Source organism: Molothrus aeneus, unplaced genomic scaffold, assembly GCF_037042795.1.
Source record: "Molothrus aeneus isolate 106 unplaced genomic scaffold, BPBGC_Maene_1.0 scaffold_34, whole genome shotgun sequence".
Lineage (NCBI taxonomy): Eukaryota > Metazoa > Chordata > Aves > Passeriformes > Icteridae > Molothrus > Molothrus aeneus.
This window is the reverse complement of record NW_027099005.1, coordinates 1,854,918-1,874,049: the sequence shown is the minus strand read 5'-3', so window position 1 is coordinate 1,874,049 and position 19,132 is coordinate 1,854,918. Positions and strand designations below refer to the sequence as shown.

Below are 19,132 nucleotides of genomic sequence, written 5' to 3'. Positions count from 1 at the left end.
TGCTGTTAGCACATGGGCACAGGTGTGAGGATTTTGAAGGAATGTGTTGTATGAATCTCTCTGGCCAGTCTACATCCATTCACAGGAAACTCATACAACTACAAGACAACATGAAGAAATTGACTCTGATTGGGGCTTGGATGAATGGTTTGAGGGATGGGGAAGAACTGGATGATTGAAAGATACCTTAAGGGAGCTTTGTTATTACTAGTAGTTATTATTATATTGCTTTGAGCTATTCCATGCATAGTGATATTGGTGACCCACTTGGTAGAAAATACAGTGAAAAGGGTTTGGCTGGTGCAAGAAGAAGAAGGGGGAGTTGTAGCAATGTATCTGAACAACTTAGACCACACTGTGCACCAGCCATATTGCTTGTAGTTCTTCTTATCAGAGCCCTCTGGAATTCACCAAGGTTACTAAGACATAAACTGTGCTAAATGAAGAAAGAAAATGCTGAGAAACAGAATACCAAGACTACAAGAACCAGATAACAGAGGGCTGTGAACCACCTGGACTGTAACCAATCACATACCCTGAGAAGTGAGTGCAGAACACAAGGACAAGAGAGAGGCACCAATGAAGAGATGCGTGATCAGTGTGTGCAGTAGAGTTAGAATGCATAAATAAGTGCATAATGTAAACAATCAATGGCTACAGCTTAATGATATTGGTTAGTTGTATGGGAGTCCTGTTTTCCCACCAAGGGTGCCTGGGAAGGAGGGATGGTTCTTTTCCATAAAAAGGAAAGCACGGAGGCAGGAGCAGGAGACAAGTGACCCTTGCAGGCCTGGGGCCTCATGGCCTCCTTGTCCCTGCTCAGCAGCCTGGCAGGGGCCGCCCCATGCTCCTGCCCTTGGCATTGCACATCCCCACATGCCAGTGCCCATCCCGGCAAGAGCCCTGAGCAAGGAGGGAGGGACAGGATCTGCCTGGCCAGGCCCTGGGGCTCAGGCCTTGGCCCTTGGCATTCCTCAAACACATCCATCTTTGCTCAGCACCAGAGACACCTTGGCCTTGTTTGTCCCCAGCTGTCATCACTGCCTGCAGTGTTCTGCTCTACCTGGAACCTGGGGACACTTTCCCAGTGGTGTTCCTCTATGGGACCCATTAAAACTTCAAGAAACTTCAGTGTTTCAATTTACCTTTGAGTTCTTGAGAAGTTTTTGATCACTCTCTCAGGGACGGAGTCTGATGTAAACAACACCAAATCCCCAAGAGGCTCATTAAAGTCCTTGTGCTGTGTCTGTGCTGCTGAGCTTTAAAGGAACAGCTCTTCCCAGGGCCAGCTCCTCTCCCAGCCCAGCAGGGCTGAGGGCTCTGCCTGCAGGCACTGAGGGGACAGGAGCCAGGCAGAGACAGGCTGAAGGCAATCAGGATTGGGAAGACATTGAGCTGAGACTTCACCTGGGGAAAGATCTTCACAGCCCTGTGCATGGTGAGTGTGTGGGTGCAGGGCAATGTCCCCTGTGCTCCTGGAGGGATCTCCTGAAGCCAGCACACCCCAGAGCCTGGGGGATGTGTCAGGAGGACTCTCCCAGTTTCTCTGTGGCACAGGAGGAGCAGGAGGAGGAGGAGGAGGAGGAGGATGTGCTGCAGAGTGGGGCTGCCCTGGGCACCGTCAGAGGGACAGGGCAGGACGGCTCCTGCTGCCAGGGACGGCTGCAGGGGCTGAAGCTGGGGCTGCAGCCAGGGCTGCTCAGAGCTATAGCTGAAGACCAGGTCATTTTTGACGGGACTTGTCAAGAGCACATTCAGGGCAGGAGTTTCCTGCTTGGGTCTCTGCTTTCTGGAATCCGTGCTCCCACTTTTCCCTGGCTCAGCTGGGTGGCAATGGAAACTCAGCTGTGCATAGGAGAGCAGGGGCTGAGACTCTTAAACCATCACCCTGAGGATTCCTGGGCACCTCAGCAAGTGCCTGCACCTGCCCAGCCTCCAGATCCATGCAGCATCACCTTTCCATGGTGCCCAGGCTGGGGGAGCTGTTTTTTAATCCCTGCAGGGCCGAGCAGCTGCAGGGCAGGGCTGGCCCAGGGGCTGGGCTGGGCTCTGGCAGCTCTGGCAGGGAAGGAGCCCGGGGCCACAGGAGCAGCTGGGGCTGGGACAGCTCCAGCAGCAGAGCCGTGGGCAGGGAGGGAGGGAGGCAGTGCTGAGGGCAGCCCTGCTGCAGGGCAGGTGTGGCACCTGCCGGGCCTGCCCTGCAGGGCAGACACTGCCCTGAGCAGCACAGCTCTTGTGTCCCCTCGCAGCCAGCACAGCCCTCAGCCCGGGGGCTCGGGGCCCTCAGTCCCTCCTGGGCCGGCAGAGCAGCCCCAGAGATGAAGGGCATCTCTCCAGCCATGTGCCCATACCCTGCTGACCAGGGCCTGAGGGCCACTGTCCTGCCCTGCTGCTGCCTGGCAGGGGCTGGGCAGGGCTGGGCAGGGAAAGGCTTTTCCTCAGGCCTGGCTCTCTCTATCTCTCCTTGCCTTGCCCAGGTGCTGCTGGCATTGCTGAGGGGCTCTCTGCAATGGCAGTTCCAGCTGCAGGGCCAGGCCCAGCCCTTGGGCTCCTCCTGTGCAGGCTGAGCACAGCAATGGGGTGTCCCAGCTCCATGTGCCCGGGGAGCTCTGGGCAGGGCAGCCTGGGAGGCTGGCAATGAGCCCACTCTCCTGACTCTGGGAAAGGCAGGAGCCACTTTGTGTGCCAGGGATCCCTCTGCTCTCAGCAGCGTCTCCTGGCTGTCCAGGGTAACACAGGAGTGGATTTCAGAAAGGTGCAAGTGCAGGGCAGCTGGAACAGGAGAGAGGGACAGAGCAATCCCCATCCCTTCCCCCAGGCAGCTCCTCAGCCTTAGCTGAACATTCTTTATCCAAGTCCAAACACCAGGACTGGCCCCTGCCCTCATTGTTCCCCTGCACTGACTGGGGGTCAGGGCTGACTCCCAGGTGTCCTGCAGCTGAAGGTCCAGCTCCTGACACAACACTGCCCAACAGCAATCAGGGCTCCAGCAACAGAGCTGAAGGAAGATATTTGAGACATGGACAGGGCGAGGTGTTCAGTGGCAGGAAAGGGTCTGTGAGAAAGGGTATGACTTTTCTGTGAGAAATCTCCACTCCATTGCCCGGTCTTTCCTCCTCTAGGTCAAAATGCCCAGACACAACAAATGTCCAACAGCAGCTCCATCAGGCACTTCCTCCTGCTGGCATTGGCAGACATGCGGCAGCTGCAGCTCCTGCACTTCTGCCTCTTGCTGGGCATCTCCCTGGCTGCCCTCCTGGGCAACGGCCTCATCATCAGCGCCGTAGCCTGCGGCCACCACCTGCACACGCCCATGTTCTTCTTCCTGCTCAACCTGGCCCTCAGCGACCTGGGCTCCATCTGCACCACTGTCCCCAAAGCCATGCACAATTCCCTCTGGGACACCAGCACCATCTCCTACTCAGCATGTGCTGCACAGGTGTTTTTCTTTATCTTCTTTATTTGCGCAGTTTTCCCTCCTGACCATCATGTGCTACGACCGCTACGTGTCCATCTGCAAACCCCTGCACTACGGGACCCTCCTGGGCAGCAGAGCTTGTGCCCACATGGCAGCAGCTGCCTGGGCCAGTGCCTTTCTCAATGCTCTGCTGCACACAGCCAATACATTTTCCCTGCCCCTGTGCCAGGGCAATGCCCTGGGCCAGTTCTTCTGTGAGGTGCCCCAGATCCTCAAGCTCTCCTGCTCACACTCCACCTTCAGAAAAATTTGGATTTCATTACTTGGTGTCTGTTTAGCTCTTGGCTGTTTTGTGTTCATGGTTTTCTCCTATGTGCAGATCTTCAGGGCTGTGCTGAGGATCCCCTCTGAGCAGGGACGGCACAAAGCCTTTTCCACCTGCCTCCCTCACCTGGCCGTGGTCTCACTGTTCCTCAGCACTGGCTTTTTTGCCTACCTGAAGCCCCCCTCCATCTCTTCCCCATCCCTGGATCTGGCAGTGTCAGTTCTGTACTCGGTGGTGCCTCCAGCCCTGAACCCCCTCATCTACAGCCTGAGGAACCAGGAGCTCCAGGCTGCAGTGTGGAGACTGATGACTGGACAATTTAGGAAACATTAAACTCCTTGGCAGTTTCTGAAAATAATTTGTAATAAAAGTTGTCTTTGATACTTCTTGTTGGTTTCATTTTGGAGCTTGTTTTTCATTGTTTTCCTTTTTTAATATTGTCCTTAAACTAAACCCATCAAATCTGCCATATCTCATTTTGTTTCTCCACACCTTCACTATGACCCACAGACTGTGTCAGTGAGGAGCTGTGCTCTTGATAGCTTCAAATGAAATAAATCCTTTATTTCATTTGAAGCTATCAAGAGCATAGCTCCTCACTGACACAGTCCATCAATGTTTTCCCTGGAGACCCCCCTTTTGTTGCCTTCTCTGGAGCTGCAGCAGCAATGTCTGTGTGCAGAGCTGGGGCAGATCAGTGCTGGCCCAGCAGCTGTGCCCAGCAGCAGCAGCACTTGGTGTTGCCAGTGCTGCTGCCGTGGCCCTGCCCCGCTGCCCTGGTGGCCCTGGTGTTGCTGCAGGGCCTGAGTGCTCTCGGGGCCGGGCACAGCCCTGGGGGTGGCAGTGCCGGGGCTGCAGCAGGGACAGGCCATGGGCACTGCTGGGGCAGCGCTGACGCCTCAGCCCAGGGCCTGGGGGCTCCAGGCTCCTTGCCCAGGCTCTCTCAAGAACACGGCCAGGCCAATGCTCAGCACAGAAAAGCCCCGTGAGCAGCCCCAGGCTGGCCGTGGGCAGGCTGGGGGCAAACAGCATGGCTGGGGCTCTGCAAGGGCCCTGGGGCAGACGGGAAGGAGCAGCAGAGCAGGGCCTGATCCATCCCCAGTGCGCTGCACAGCCCAGGGCAGCGTCCCAGAGCGTCCTCATGCAGCTGCCAACAACATCCCCCCTCTGCAGCCCTGGCCTCTCCCCCAGCTCACACAGGTGCCCCATCCTTGCAGGCACAGACACGGCAGCACTGCCTCAGCAGCCCCTGTTTGCATTGCACACAGCAGGGGCAGCACCCCCATGCTGTTGCTGTGGGGACATGAACCTGAGGGAGCACAAATGCCATCAGCCCCTGGGGCCAGCAAGGCCTGCGGGACACCAGGGAAACCACTCAGCTTTGTCCTGGCCTCTGCAGTCAGCCAGAAAGTTTGTTCCCATCAGCTGGGAGTTTCCTGTCCCACTGCAGACACTGTTGCTCAGAGCCAGGGCTGCCTGGCAGCCACCCCCAAACTGCCCCGAGCATTTCCTTGGCTTCACCTTTGCTTTCTTTCCTCTTTCCTGATCCAGATTTCTTCCTATTGCCCATCACTGTCCCCTCCCCTGCAAACAGCCCATCCCTGGTTGCCCTTTCCTCTCTGGCCCCACTGCCCATTGCAGTTCCTGACTTGGCACCATGGGAACGTCCCTTGGGCAGCAGGATCATCCTACAAGTGCTGCAGGAATTGTCTGCAGGATCCTGCAGTGCCTGGTGCTGCTCCCTTGCCAGAGGCACCCCAGGCCAGGGGGGCACATCTGGGATGCTGTGTCTGGCTCTGGGGCTCCCTGTTCTGGGCAGTGAGGAGGGGCTGCAGAGGCTCTGCAGGACTGACAGGATGGGCTTTGGGGCTGGCAGGAGAAGCTGAGGGACCTGGGCTGCTGGAGCTCCTGAAGAGGAGGCCCAGGGCTCCTCCTGCAACTGCTCCAAGGGTGGTTCCAGAGAATCACAGAATCAGCAAGGTTGGAAAAGACCTTGGAGATCATCAAGTCCAACCTGAGCCCTGACAACACCTTGTCTCCCCGAGCCTCCTCTTTTCCAGGATAAACAACCCCAGCTCCCTCAGCCACTCCTCACAGGACTTGTGTTCCAGACCCCTCCCCAGCCTTGTTGCCCTTCTCTGGACACGCTCCAGCCCCTCCATGGCCTTCCTAAATTGGGGGCCCAGAACTGGACACAGCACTCGAGGTGTGGCCTCACCAGTGCCGAGTGCAGGGGAAGAATCCCTGCCCTGCTCCTGCTGGCCACACCATTCCTGATTCAGGCCAGGAGCCATTGGCCTTCTTGCCCACCTGGGCACACTGCTGCCTCATGTCCAGCCTGCTGTCCATCAGTGCCCCCAGGTCCCTTTCTGCCTGGCCGCTCTCCAGCCACTCTGTCCCCAGCCTGTAGCGCTGCAGGGGTTGTTGTGGCCAAAGTGCAGCACCCAGCACTTGGTCTTGTTCAACCTCACCTTGTTGGATTTGGGCCCTGGATCCAGCCTGTCCAGGTCCCTCTGCAGAGCCCTCCTACCCTCCAGCAGATCCACACTCACACCCAGCTTGGTGTCATCTGCAGATTTGCTGATGCTGGACTCGGTCCCCTCATGCAGATCATCAGTGCAGACATTGAAATCCACGCTGGCTGGCTCTGATCCCTCAGCCATCCTGTGGGTGCCCTGTGATGGCACTCAAGGTGATCTGTTCCATAACCTTGCCAGGCACCCATGTCAGGCTGACAGGCCTGGAGTTCCCCAGCTCCTCCTTCCAGCCCTTCTTGGGGATGGGCTCACATTGGCACCTCCAGTGCCCTGGGACCTCCCTGCTGAGCCAGCACTGATGGTAAATGATGGAGAGTAGCTTGGGGAGCTCATCCACAGCTCCCTCATCCCCCTGGGATGGATCCCATCTGCTCCCAGAGACACCTGTGAGCATCTGAGTGGCTCAGCAGGTCCCCAGCTGCTTCCTCCTGGATTACAGGGGGGCTGTTCTGCTCCCTGTGCCCATCTACAGCTCAGGAGAACACTTGTCCTGAGGACAACCTGTCTTATTGTTGAAAATTGAGATACACAAGGTGTTAAGCAGCTCAGCCTTTTCCTTATCTTTAGTTACTCTGTTCCCCACTGCATCCACTATCGAGTAGAGGTTCTCCTTATTCCTCCTTTTGCTATTAGTTTATTTGTAAAAACTTTTCTTTATTACTTTTTGCAGAAGTGGCCAGGTGAAGCTCTAATTGAGCTTTCATCTCTCTACTTTTCTTTCTGCATGACCCAACAACATCCTTAAACACTTCCTGTGCTGCCTGACCTATTTTTTCCTGAGTTCCCACAAAAAGCTCATGCCCAGCCTGGACAGTCATTTTCCTCTCTGGTTCAACTTTGGCACAGAGGGACAGGCTGCTCCTTCCCCTTTAAGATTCCTTTCTTGAGGTGTGTTCATCCTTCCTGGACACCTTTTTTTTAAAGGCTGTTTCCCTTTAAAAAATCAGTACCTGATTCAGTACTCCCCAAATCTGCATCCTGAATAGGCAAAGGTCTGCCCTTCCTGATTCCAGGGTAGACATTTTGTTCGTGCTCTTCCTTCTTTCACAGGATATTGAAAACTCGATTATTTCATGGTGGCTGTGCCCCAGGCAGCCTCCAACCACCACATCTCCCACCAGCCCTTCTCTGTTTGTGAACAGCAGCAGACAGAGCTTTCCTTGGGAGTGGGATTGTTACCAAAAATGCAGTAAAATAAAAACTTCTTAACACCAATGTAGCATTAAAAAGCAGCATTCATTATTTGGCCAGATGCACAGGAGGATAGCCCCTCCCAAAGCTGTGCATGCTGAGTACAGGAAAGTTTCTGTTTACATTCTGGTTTTGCACACATATTCATTGATTGTCCCAGACTAAACATACATATGTGTGGAGTTGGCCCAGCTGTGACTCAGACTCAACTGGATTTTACCCCAAAAGCACTGAGTGTGAGCTTCAAGCCCTGAGAATCATTTGTTTATCTTGGGGTGAGCTTGAGAGTTCCCCCAGAAGCCTTTGGTGTTGTTATGCTAAGTTGTCCCAGTTCTGCTCCCCTATTGGTTACCTGTTTGCCCTAGATGGTTGTTGTTCTAGAGTGTTCCACCCCCAAGTGTATATATTGTTGTTTCCCCTTTGTCTCATGTCTTTGGATCCTGTCCCTCATACTGTGGTCGTCTTCTCCACATTTGTTGTTTTTCACCCTGTTATTAAAGTTCTTTTTGGACAACTCCATCAAACCTGCTCCTTTTCATTTTCGCCACCCTCGCCCTGAAGTCAGGGAACCAGAGAGGTTTGTCAGAGCCACACTCACTGTGATGCATAGGATAAAAATTTCCCTGAAATCATTAACTCATTTCCCCTCCCCTTTACCCATGCGTTTTTCTGTCCTGGGGGTCTCTCTGGTGGTCCCTGGTGCTTGTGGACCCCAATGTTCCAGTGGGCCTGGCTGAGCTGGCAGGACACTGAGGCTGGTGAATTTCAGTTCCCCTTCTCACACAATGGGCATTGTGTGGTTTCCATAGGTCTGGGGTTTTGGAGAACAAGCTTCAGGTGTGAGCTCACCTGGTGTAGACAATTTATCATCTGGTAACATGAGGTCATAGAGTGGGCTATGACATCACAGAGCAGGCTGTGACATCACAGGGGGAGGGGTGGCTGTGTGACATCACAGGAGGGCTGTGTGACTTCACAGAGTGGGTTGTGGCATCAAAGACCAGTATAGCGATATCAGAGAATAAGCTATGACATCACAGAGCAGGCTGTGACATCACAGGAGGGCTGTGTCAGGTCACTGGGTTGGTCACTCTGCCCCTGACCCCCCTCACAGGTTTCCCCCGAGAAGTCCAAAGCTGTTCATGCCCAGCAGGGTCCCTGTCCCCTGGTATCCCCCTGGTCCACCTGGAGCTGCAGCCTCCCCCAAGGATGTTCCACAGGATCCACCCCAAAACCTGACTCAGGGACAAGGGGCTGGGCTGTGTGACCAGGACATCAAGGACAGGGATTATCCAGGTCACTGTGGCTTGGGTTGGGTTCCCCAGGGCAGGAAAGATGTCTGGCAGCTGGAGCAGGGTCTGGGAAGGGCCTCCAAGGTGGGGCTGGAGCCCTTGGGCTGTGAGTAGAGGCTGAGGGAGCTGGGCTTGTCCAGCCCAGAGCAGGGAAGGCTGAGGGGCTCCTCATCCCAGCCTGGCAGTGCCAGTGAGGAGAAGATGGAGAACTCAGAGCCAGGCTCTTCACTGGGGGGCCTGGGGGGAGACAAAAGCCAATGGGTGGAAAGGGAAAAAGAGGGGAGATCAGCCAGGACAGGAGGAGATGAAATGAGTCAGGCTGGTTTCAGCATTTCCTCAACACCAAAAGCAGCCTGACCCCCTTCTCTGTCCACCACTGACAGCTTTGCAAATCAGAAATTGTTCAGACTGTATTGCCTCCATTCCCAGATGGGCATCCTAATAGAAGAATATAAGTATGTTTATATCTATCACAGAAACATATTTTTCTAAAATTAATTTTAGGATGGAAATCACTTGTGGATGGTGGAATCACCAGACACTGCAGGGACACTGGACATAGCTCAGGGAAGAGTGAGATTGTCATGAAATTGTATCGTGTTCAACCATGGTCTGTTGGCCATGAAGAGAAACTTCCTGTGCCTCTGAGTCCCACCAGTTCCTGACCCCCAAAGGACACAAACCTGGTGAGTTCTGGTTCCCACTCCAGCGGTGGCACCTGCACCTCCCTCCATCCCCAGAGCAGAGCTCCCTTGTCCCAGAAAGTCCCTGGCAATGCAGGGATGGAGGAAACAGGGCAGGCTGTGGGGATCAGGGGCAGGGCACAGCCAGGGATTTGGGGTGGTTGTGAGCCCAGGGCAGGACGTGGCCCCTGGCCTTGGTGAACCTCATCCAATTGTCCTGGGCCCATGGCTCCAGCCTGGCCAGATCCCTCTGCAGAGCTTCCTGCCCTCCAGCACAGCCACACTGCCACCCAGCTTGGGCTCACCTGGGAACTGACTGAGGGTGCCCTCCATGGCCTCGTCCAGATCAGCAATAAAGAGATTTCACTGACCTGGCCCCAATCCTGAGCCCTGGGGACACCCCGGGATGTGACTCCATTCCTCAGCTGCTCTGAGTGCCAAGGGTTGGATGGGGGAAATGGTGGGGAGGGGGTAGGGACAAAGTGGGATTGATTGTCAGCCATGGAGGGTCTTGATTTTCATATCTGTTCAAACTGCATGAGGAGGTGCTGGGGATCAATATCAACTGAGGATTGCTGATATCAATCTATAAACAGGGAAAGAAAACTAAACAGGACAAAACAATTCTCTCTTCATTCTTTTCAATTTAGTAGATTCCTTTTGAATGCACTTCTGAAATATCTGTAATTAACCACAGAAGAATTCAAGACTTGAATTATTCCCATGGGCTTGTCTTGTTTGGGTGTTCTGAACAAATGTTTATGAGCTTTTCTCACTGAATTCCTGAACTGAAGAGCTCAAGAAAGAAGAGGCCTCTGCAAAAGTAAACTTCATCAGCAATCTATAAGGTGCTGAGGATCCATTCTGATCAAAGCAGGAATGAGCAGAAATGGGCACAGCTTTGTGGCTGCCCCAGCTCTGGGAGGTTTCAGCACAGCGCCTGCGGCAGGGAGATGCAGTGGGGGAAGGGGGATGGAGAGCTGCTGGAGAGGCGGCCTTGGGGCCAGCAAAGACAACTTAGAGAAACTCACAGCCAGGACAAAGACACCCGTTTTGTCCCCGTCGGAGGTGAACGTGCTGTGCTTGGGCCAGCTGCCCAGCACATGCAGGAGGATCAGAAGCACCGGCTCTGCAGTCCTGGGCGAGCACATGATGCTCTTCCACATGGTGAAAGCAGCTCTGTGGGGTTAGAGCTCTGTCTCAGGGGGGGTCTCAGACACAGCACGGGGGCCTGGGCAGCAGTGGGGAGCTGAGCTGGCTGCCAGCTCTGCCTCTGCCCACTGCCACTGGCCAGCAGCACCCAGGCAGCCCAGGCCTGTGGGGACAGGCTCCTGAGGGGCAGCGAGGGAGCATGGCAGCAGGCTCGAGGCCTGACATGCCAGGGCTTGCAAAGGGAGCAGCCAGAGGGCCCTGGAACTCTCTGTTGCTCGGACACCTGGGCCAGGCTGTACAGGCTGATGGGCTGGGGAGCCCTGAGCGCTCTGGGCAGGTGGGCCCCATACCTGTCACAGGACGGGGCCACACGCAGGAGCGTCACGACTACGTCAGCGGGCTGTGCTTCCATCAGATCCAGCAGGCTCCTGTTCAGCCTGTGCTCAGCAAACTGATTGGCCAGGAGCCACTGGTGGATGTACCTGACCAGGGCGGGCACCTGGAGAAGGCACGGGGACACTTGGAAAGCGGCCAGAGGGAGGAATGTGCCCAGCCTCTCCAGACAAGTGCTTCCCTTGCCACCACGCTGCCATGGCCTCCAAGAGTTACAGTGACCAGCAGGCATGGCTTGGGAGAGCAAGCAATTCCTGGGAGGATCAAAGCCTGGCCACAGGCTGCTTACTTGCTTTGGGTTGGAAAAGCCCTCCTCTACCAGCATATCCAGCAGAGCAGCACTGGTCTTGGTTTTGAAGATGTGCGAATAGGCTCTGAGCCCAGTGCCCATGGTGCTGGACTCTTCCGTCTGAATTTTCTTGATGAATTTGCAAAGCAGCTGTAGGAGAAGGGCAAGAAGCCAGGGATGTTGCAGGGAATGCTGCAAGCGTGGTGCCAGCAGGCCCAGCCCAGGTGGGGATGGCTGCAGGTACCTGCGCTGTTCTGCGGAAGAGGCCACGGGCGGGCTCCTGCTCTTGTGTGCGCTCCAGGGCTGCACCTGGCAAAGAGCGAGCGCAGCCAGAGCTGAGGGGCTGCGGGAGAGGCCGGAGAACACGGCCCAGCCCTGCGCTCCCCAGTCAGGGAGAGCCCCGGAATGCCCCAGAGGATGGAGCACGGCCCTTGCGGGGTGTCTGCCCAGCCCCTCTTCCGTCCTCTCCATGCCCATTTCCCCAGGGGATGGGCTGGGATGGGATGGGATGGGATGGGATGGAATGCAAAGGTGCCAAGCTGGCTGCAGGCACCAAGCCTGTGGCCCAGCTCTGGCACTCACCCTCCTGCGGCAGCTCAAACGGCACCACCTCTTTGGTTTCCCATGCTGGGGCAGCTGCAGGGCCTTCTTCCTCCTCTTCCCCCCAGGCCACCTTGGGCGCTCTCAGGGCTCTCTGCTCCATGGTAGTGGCTGGATTTGTGGCTACTTGCAGGAGAGATGCCCGGGAAAAGCTCCGAGTCAGCACGTCCTGCAGTTGTGCCTGGAAGGCACCTTCAAGACAGAAGCCTCAGGAAGGCTACAGGACAGCAAGTCCTGCACTCTGGTCTCCAGGGCTCCTGCCATAAGGACAGGAGATTCCTGTCAAGGATTGTGGTCAGGCCTCGAGGGCACTGGTGGCAGGGATGGGAGATGGGGCACCAAGTGCCACGCTCTGCCCTCGAGAGCAGCTGCAGAAGAGAAGCCTCGGCAAGGCCACGGGTCACCAAGTCCCGTGGTCTGGCCTCGAGCTCAGCTGCAGGAATAACGCCTGGGAAAGGCTGCGGGTCAGAGAGGAATGAGTGCGCTGTGCGGGGGCTCCTGACGGCACTGGTCTGTCCCGTTCTGCCCCGTTGCCTGTTCCCAGCAGCCGGGCAAGCTTCTTTTTCCCACGTGTCACAAAGGGGCCTTGGTCACCAGGTCCTGTTCCATAGCATGGTGACCATGCTGCAGCGTTGCCACCCAGGGCCCTTGCACACACTGCCTTCTGCCCTGGGGCCGCCCCCAGCCCAGCCCAAGTGGCCCAGCTTGGAAGGAATCCCTGGCCCCAGGTGTCTAAGACAGCCCGCACAGGATCTTTAGCAAGGGCTCAGAGCATCAGCAAACACTGCCCTGCTCTGCAGGCTCAGGGCAGCAGAAGGAGCCCCAGGGCTGCCAATGCAGCCGCGCTGGGAAGGGCACAGGACCTTCCACAGAAGCTGGCACGGCCTCCTTGGGACACGTCCCAGCTGGTGGCCATCCTAAACCCACGGGTGTGACACGGACAAGGAACGTGTGGGCCAGGGCACAAATGCTGCTCTGAGCCCTGGGGCCCGGGCAGCGCTGACATCAGCAGCTGTGGCAGAGTCCCTGCCCAAGCAGAGCTGCCACCCCCTGAGCCCTGGCAGCGCTGGTGCCCATCTCCTGCCCCAGAGACCTGTGCCCCCGAGGGGCTTCTGTGCCACAGGGAGCCAAAGCCCACGTGCATTGGGGGCTGTGCTCCTTCCTGCAGGGGCTGTTGGCAGCAGCACCTGGAGCAACTGCTGGCAGCACTTGGTCTCTTACTCCATGCTGAAATTATTTTCTCATTGAAGTCATTTCCTTCAGCACAGAAACACCTTAGTGGCAAAGGCACAGAAGAACCTGGCATTTAAGAATCCTCAGTTCAGGAAATCTTTACTTCCCATTGCCCAACTCAAGTAGTTCTAAAAAGTTGCAAACTTCCCAAATTCATTGGGATGGCCTGAGAAGGTGAAGAGTTGGAATTTTGCTTCCCTTCTCAAAGCAGCAACTCATTTGCCTTAAAATCATCCACTGAGAGTCACTTTACAGAACATAACACTACACAGAGGCAAACAAAAGGCCATTCTTTGGTTTGCAAACAGTTTCCTATGAAGGGATGATAATATCCTTATTGTCTTAAGGAATAAAAGCTCTCAAGAAATAAAGTCCACTCTGTTACAAAAGTAGCTCAAGCAAATGAGTACATGGCAAAAGGGCTAATCCTCCCCCTGGTACAGATATCTAAGTGGCCAGTAAAGTACAGCTCTCCCCTCTTGTTCCCTGCAGGAGAATCAGGACCATGAAGAGGAAGAGTCACAGAATTCTTTCTGCCCTCTCTAACCAAAGCTGTGCCAAAGCACAGATGCTGCCTTCAAACTGACTCAAATTCCAGCCTAGACCTCTCACCTTCCAGACAACGCCTTCTCCAACACCCAGCAACACCAACCCCCCAAACTCCCACACAGAAGCCCTCAACACCCCACCAGGACCCCCAGCTGTCCCTGTCCCTCCGCAGAGCTTTCCCAGCCTCCAGCAGACGCCCTGGCTCCCTGCACGTGCCGTGGGCTGGCACTCAGGAGGATCTGCTCCAAGGCCTTCCCCGGTGGCAGCTCAGGCTGCCAGGCCTGTGGTTCCTGGATCACCCTTCCCACCGAGCCTTCCTGGGCACGGCTGTTCCATGGGCACCTCTGCGCTCAGCTCGCACAGCTCCACTCAGCCAGGGCTGCTGGGAAAGGACCCAGAGCAGCCTGGCCAGCTCTTTCTCCAGCTCCCTCTTTACTCTCCGGGGAGGCAGAACATCCCACAGCAAAGCAACTGGTGCCACAAGGAGCAGGGGACCTCAGGCACCTTTGGCAATGGAACAAGGCCTTTGTTTGACATAAGTAAGCACAAGCAATTCACCTTAGTAAACAAGTGCTTAGCACAGACAGACATAAGTCCTTAGCACCAGCTAGCATAAGAGAAACCTGGCTGACCTAACTTGACAAGAGAGTGACTTGAAAAAAGCTTTAGACATAGTCTGCCAGAAGAACTAAGGGCAAGTAGGGAATCAGCCCAGTGCAGGGAAGCCGTGAGGAAGACTTTGTGCTGCTTTAGGGCATCAAGAGCGCTCCTGGCCAATGCCTGGACATCAGCTTCAAGTCTAGGAATCTGACCCAATGTCTTTCTAACCACCTGCCTATCAAATCACCTCAGCAGTGTAAAAATGGATGGTATTTTTGATACAATTCCTATATCAACCCACTGAAATTTATACGTGGGGGAGAAACATTTTAGTGGGGTGCAGACACATGTCCCCTTGCCAAGTGTTTCAAAGGGCTTTTGGCAGACAATGCATTTGTCTGCCGATTTCTTTGATTGAGGAAGAGCCCTCAGGACTGCTATATCCTGAGGGAACACCCTTGGCCTTGACCTGTAGGCACCTGCAAAAGCTTAAAATCAGCTGCCTCAGCTTCCAGGACCTCTCTTGGCCAGCATCCTGACGTGGGTGCAGGGCTGCTGTGAGGCACTGCTGGGACCCAGCAGGACAGGACCGGCTGTCTCGTGTCCACATAGCACCCCTGACACAGCCAGGGCCATCCCAAAACCAGACAAACGCTCACGTGTCAGCAGAGGGGAGCAAGGAGCACTGGGCTCCTCTCAGGTATCTCAGCTGGGCTCGCTCCACAACACGCCCCCATTTTGAGGCCTGCTGATGCCCAGCTGCCAGAAATGCCCACCTTGCTCTCTCCAAGATGCACAGGGAGCGCCAATGAGCAGGATGCCTTGGGAGGCAAACCTTCCAAGCCTTTTCTGAGGCCAGGGACACACCAAGATCAGCCAAGGCTCTCCACGCTGCCTGGCCCACACAGCCCAGCTCTGTGCCAGGCCTGGGCCACAGCAGCTTCCACCAAGCAGGAGCCAAATGCACATTGCCAAGAGTTGAAACACAGCAGACAGGGAAGATGTGAAAAGTGTGTGCATAAAGGCCTTTTAATTCACAGCTCTCAAAGAGAGCTTTGGGGCTCACGGCTGGACAGAGATGCTCCTGTTCACACCTCTGTCCAAAGGGGGGAACACACCCTGCTGCAGGTGCTTGGGTTGGTCTCTGCAGGTCCAGGCAGATGCCAAACCTGCTCTTCACAGACTTCTCCCCTGCCCTGCCCCTCTGCCAAGTGCAAGGGGCCTCAAGGACTGAAAGGAGCACAGAGAGCCAAAGGGGGACACTTGCACCTACCTCACTGGGAGCTCCCTGGGAAGCACTTTCCTTGAGAAGCAAGACCCTTTCCTCCAAAGGCATTTCCCCAAATGTGTAGCTTTCCTGGGGAACACCAACACACTCTTAAGAAAAGCTGGCAGGGCTGAATGACTCCAGGTCCTTTCAGGACAGGCACTCCAGCTCTAGCTCGTATTCCCCCAAGTGTGTGTCCAGGGGGAGGTTCAGATGTGCAGCCCCTGGCCCTCTACAAACACAAGCTGCCCGCTGCCTCTTCACCTGCCTCAGCTCCTGCCTGCAGTCACAGCAGCAAAACCAGGCTGTTCCCAGCCAGAGCCCAGAGCCCTGTCCCTGCAGGACGCTCTTGCCAGCACCTTCCAGGACTCTGCTGTGCACACAGCGCTTTTCATGCCCGCTCTCAACAGGCTTTGGAACGCAGAGCACAACCTGGCTGGCTCTGCCACCAGCACAGCCCGAACACAGGCGGAGGAAGAAGCAGCAGGGGCTCTTTTGTGGCCATGCCCAAGAGAACCTGGAAGGGTGTCCTCCCTCTGGTCTCACTTGGTTGGCTTTCTGACTGGGTCTGAGCCTGTGGCTGCCATTCCTTGGTTGTGGGGACCAGAACCACACCCGGGATCCCGGCACTGCCTGACAGCGCTCTGGGCACTGGCACGGTCGCGCGTCCGAGTCTCGGGCACCGTGCTGCTGCTTCATTTGCTCTTAGGCACACCCAAAGCTCTCTGTTAAGCCCAGATGGGTTAACAAAGCAAATGGGTCCGACTAGCATTTTTAAAGAGGGGATGGTACAAGGAGTGGATACAACTCTCACCCAATGAGGGGATCTTAGGGGAGGAACACATCACTGAGCAACTCCAATAAGGATCATTCAGGGGAGGGAAGAAGCCTCACAAACCAATCAACAATCGAGACATAGCTAACTGACACAGAACATTTAGGAATACAAGGGGAGTGACTACAGAGACTGACAAGAGTAAGGGGTAGTACAGCTGAGATTGACAAGGGCTTCTAAGGGAATGAGGGGAGGAGCAGGGAGACTGACACACTGATGGGCAGACAAGTGGCAGAAAACTTTGTGGTGAACAACTTAGTACTGAACCGTTAGGGGGAACAAAATGGGGTACATGGAAGAAACCATTATAACTGACTAACACAGGAAATCTAACTTTTATGTTAAAACAACTGTAAAACACCAACTACCACAGGCAGGGTCTGAGAGCTGGAGAGAGGGAGCTGTCAACAGGGAGGGAGAAGGCAGGAGCTATGGGAGCTTCCCCAGGCTCAGCTGTGCCAATCATCAGCTGTGCCTGGAGCTCCAGCTGGTCTCCTCTGGTCTCCAGGTGCTCTCACCTTCCAAGGGATCTGGAGGTCTTCAAGAGACACTGGTTCTTCAGAGCCAGCAGATGGAAGTTGTTCTGCAGCTCTTCCCTCGAACATCACCTGAACAAATGTGCTTATGTGGGAGGGGCTGTTGTCTTCACTCAGGGCTTGAAGGGCTGGAAGAGAGAGGAACAGAGCCATGGTCAGAACCTGGATCTGCAGGAATCCATGGAGACCTTTCTGCCAGGGCCATCCCACCCAGCTCTTGCCATGGCCACAAGAGAGGAGGGGCCAAGGGGATCAGCTGCAAGGTGCTGGCCATGAATCCCCTCACCCATGTCCCTGGAATCTCTGTGTGCTCTGCCCACGCCACCCCTGGTCCACACAAGGAGCGAAGCCACCGCAGCCGGGGCAGGGATTGCAGCTCCCTGCCCAGGCACTGCAGCTCACCCAGCCAGCCCCTGCTGACAGCCCACTGCCCTCATCACCCTCACAGAGGGCCTGGAGCTCTTCCTTCTGCCCCCTCAGGAGCGCCCCAGCCATCCCTGGAACACAGGCTAACCATAACTAAGGCTGCTGTGGCTGTTATCCAGTTTGCTTTATGGCTTAAATGAGGTGAGGAATTCATGGATCTTTAACTTCCACCGGAAGGCAGGCACATGGATTCAGAGCTATCACACACTAACTGTATGTTTTTGGGGTTACTTTAATAATGGTACCCACTGTAAGGAGATTACACCAGAGGAAATTTTCTCCCAACCCTTCACCCAGCTCTTTGGGTCTGCCTCACCAGTTTTCAAAGGGCTCAGATCCACTCTAAATGCTAATGATATCATACAGTGGTTGGTGTTGCTGATAGGCCTGTTCTATTTAGCATTCAGAGATAAGGGAAGATTAACCTGGATAACCACCCTGGCACCAGCCCCAGAGACAAGGGATGCTGCAGCCCCAGAGGCTGACTCTTCCCCACAGCCCACCTCAGAAATGAACCACCCAGACTGGGTGGGGGCTCTGGTGAAGGAGATGGGCCAGATGCTGAAGGAGCACATTTCCCCAGCTGGTGAGAAACCCTCCCCCTGCCCCAAAGAGGGAGAGTCTGATGGTGCAGCAGTGAACCCACAGATGTTACAACCGTCCAGGTTCCAGCTGAACTGCAAGGGCAGTCACAGCCAGCAGCAGTCGCCCCTGTGGAAACAAGGAGGTCTAAGATGAAATCAGATCACCCAAGATAAGGGTAAAAATGGAGGCCCCTCACAACCCGCAGGGGAGCCAACGGTTGAGATCATCACTGAGTCCCTGATGTAGAAAAGTCTCTGTAATCTGCACAAAGACATTGTATGACGGGGACGTGAGGCTTATACAACCTGGTTACTCCGGGTCTGGGACCTTATGGGTACAGGCCTGCAACTGGATGGTGGTGAGGCAAGGAATTTGGGACCCTTGACCCAAGACTCAGGTATGAATCAGATTTTTGTAAGGGAGCTAGGGTCCCTTTGTCTCTGGGAGCAGCTTTTATTGAGTGTGAGAGAGAGGTTTGTCCACAGGGAGAGAATGCAGGAGCAGCACCATAGAATGTGCTGGAAGATCCTTGAGGAAGGGATCCAACAGCTGAGAGAAGTGGCAGTGTTGGAGGTACTCTTTGGGAGGGATGGACAGCATGATAATGACCCTGACAAGGTCAGTGCACAGGGCAAATGCTGTGGAGTCTGGCAAATCTGGGGCCATCTCAATACACCACCTTCAGTGCAATGATTAATGCCGATAACAACCGAGAGACAGTGGGCTCTGTCACCAACAAGCTTAGAAATTGTGAGAGTGTGATCAATGGCCCCATGCAGGCTCCTGTCTCTGCTGTGATCAAGGCCCTAAAGAGGAGATGAGGTGTCGCTATAGAGCACGACATGGCACAAGCACCAGGACTCAGATCAGAAGGCTGTATAAGAGAGATTTATTAAAGCAACAGGTTGCCTTTATAGCTTTACAAGATTATTATATTTACTTAACAAACACACACACTGCCCATTGGTCATGAAAAAGAAACAAAGTTCTCAATAGGTGAAAAGGAGCCGCGTCACTCTGTGAGCCAACTAAAGTCCATATCTTGTAACTTTCTCTCTTTCTTCACGTTGCCATGCTGATAGCCTTGGTACCTTCCTTGAGAGAGATATGGGGCTTTCCTTATCTTCAGGAAGCCTTCCCTGGCTTACAGCAACAGCACAAAAATGTCTTTCCTACAAGTCCCCCTTTTTGTATTTGACCCACAAAAACAACTGCTAAGGA

The 19,132-nt window shown here is 55.0% G+C and overlaps 1 protein-coding gene across 1 annotated transcript; it reads left to right on the top strand.

The window, feature by feature from the left end:
* Window positions 1-3,313: 3,313 nt before the first annotated feature.
* Window positions 3,314-4,076, top strand: LOC136570448 (olfactory receptor 14J1-like; the record flags this gene model as incomplete). The annotated part of the gene is given in 2 exon segments (XM_066570919.1): window positions 3,314-3,459; window positions 3,461-4,076. Coding segments are annotated over 2 exon segments (762 nt in total), but the record flags the coding sequence as incomplete, so codon positions are not given.
* Window positions 4,077-19,132: the final 15,056 nt, after the last annotated feature.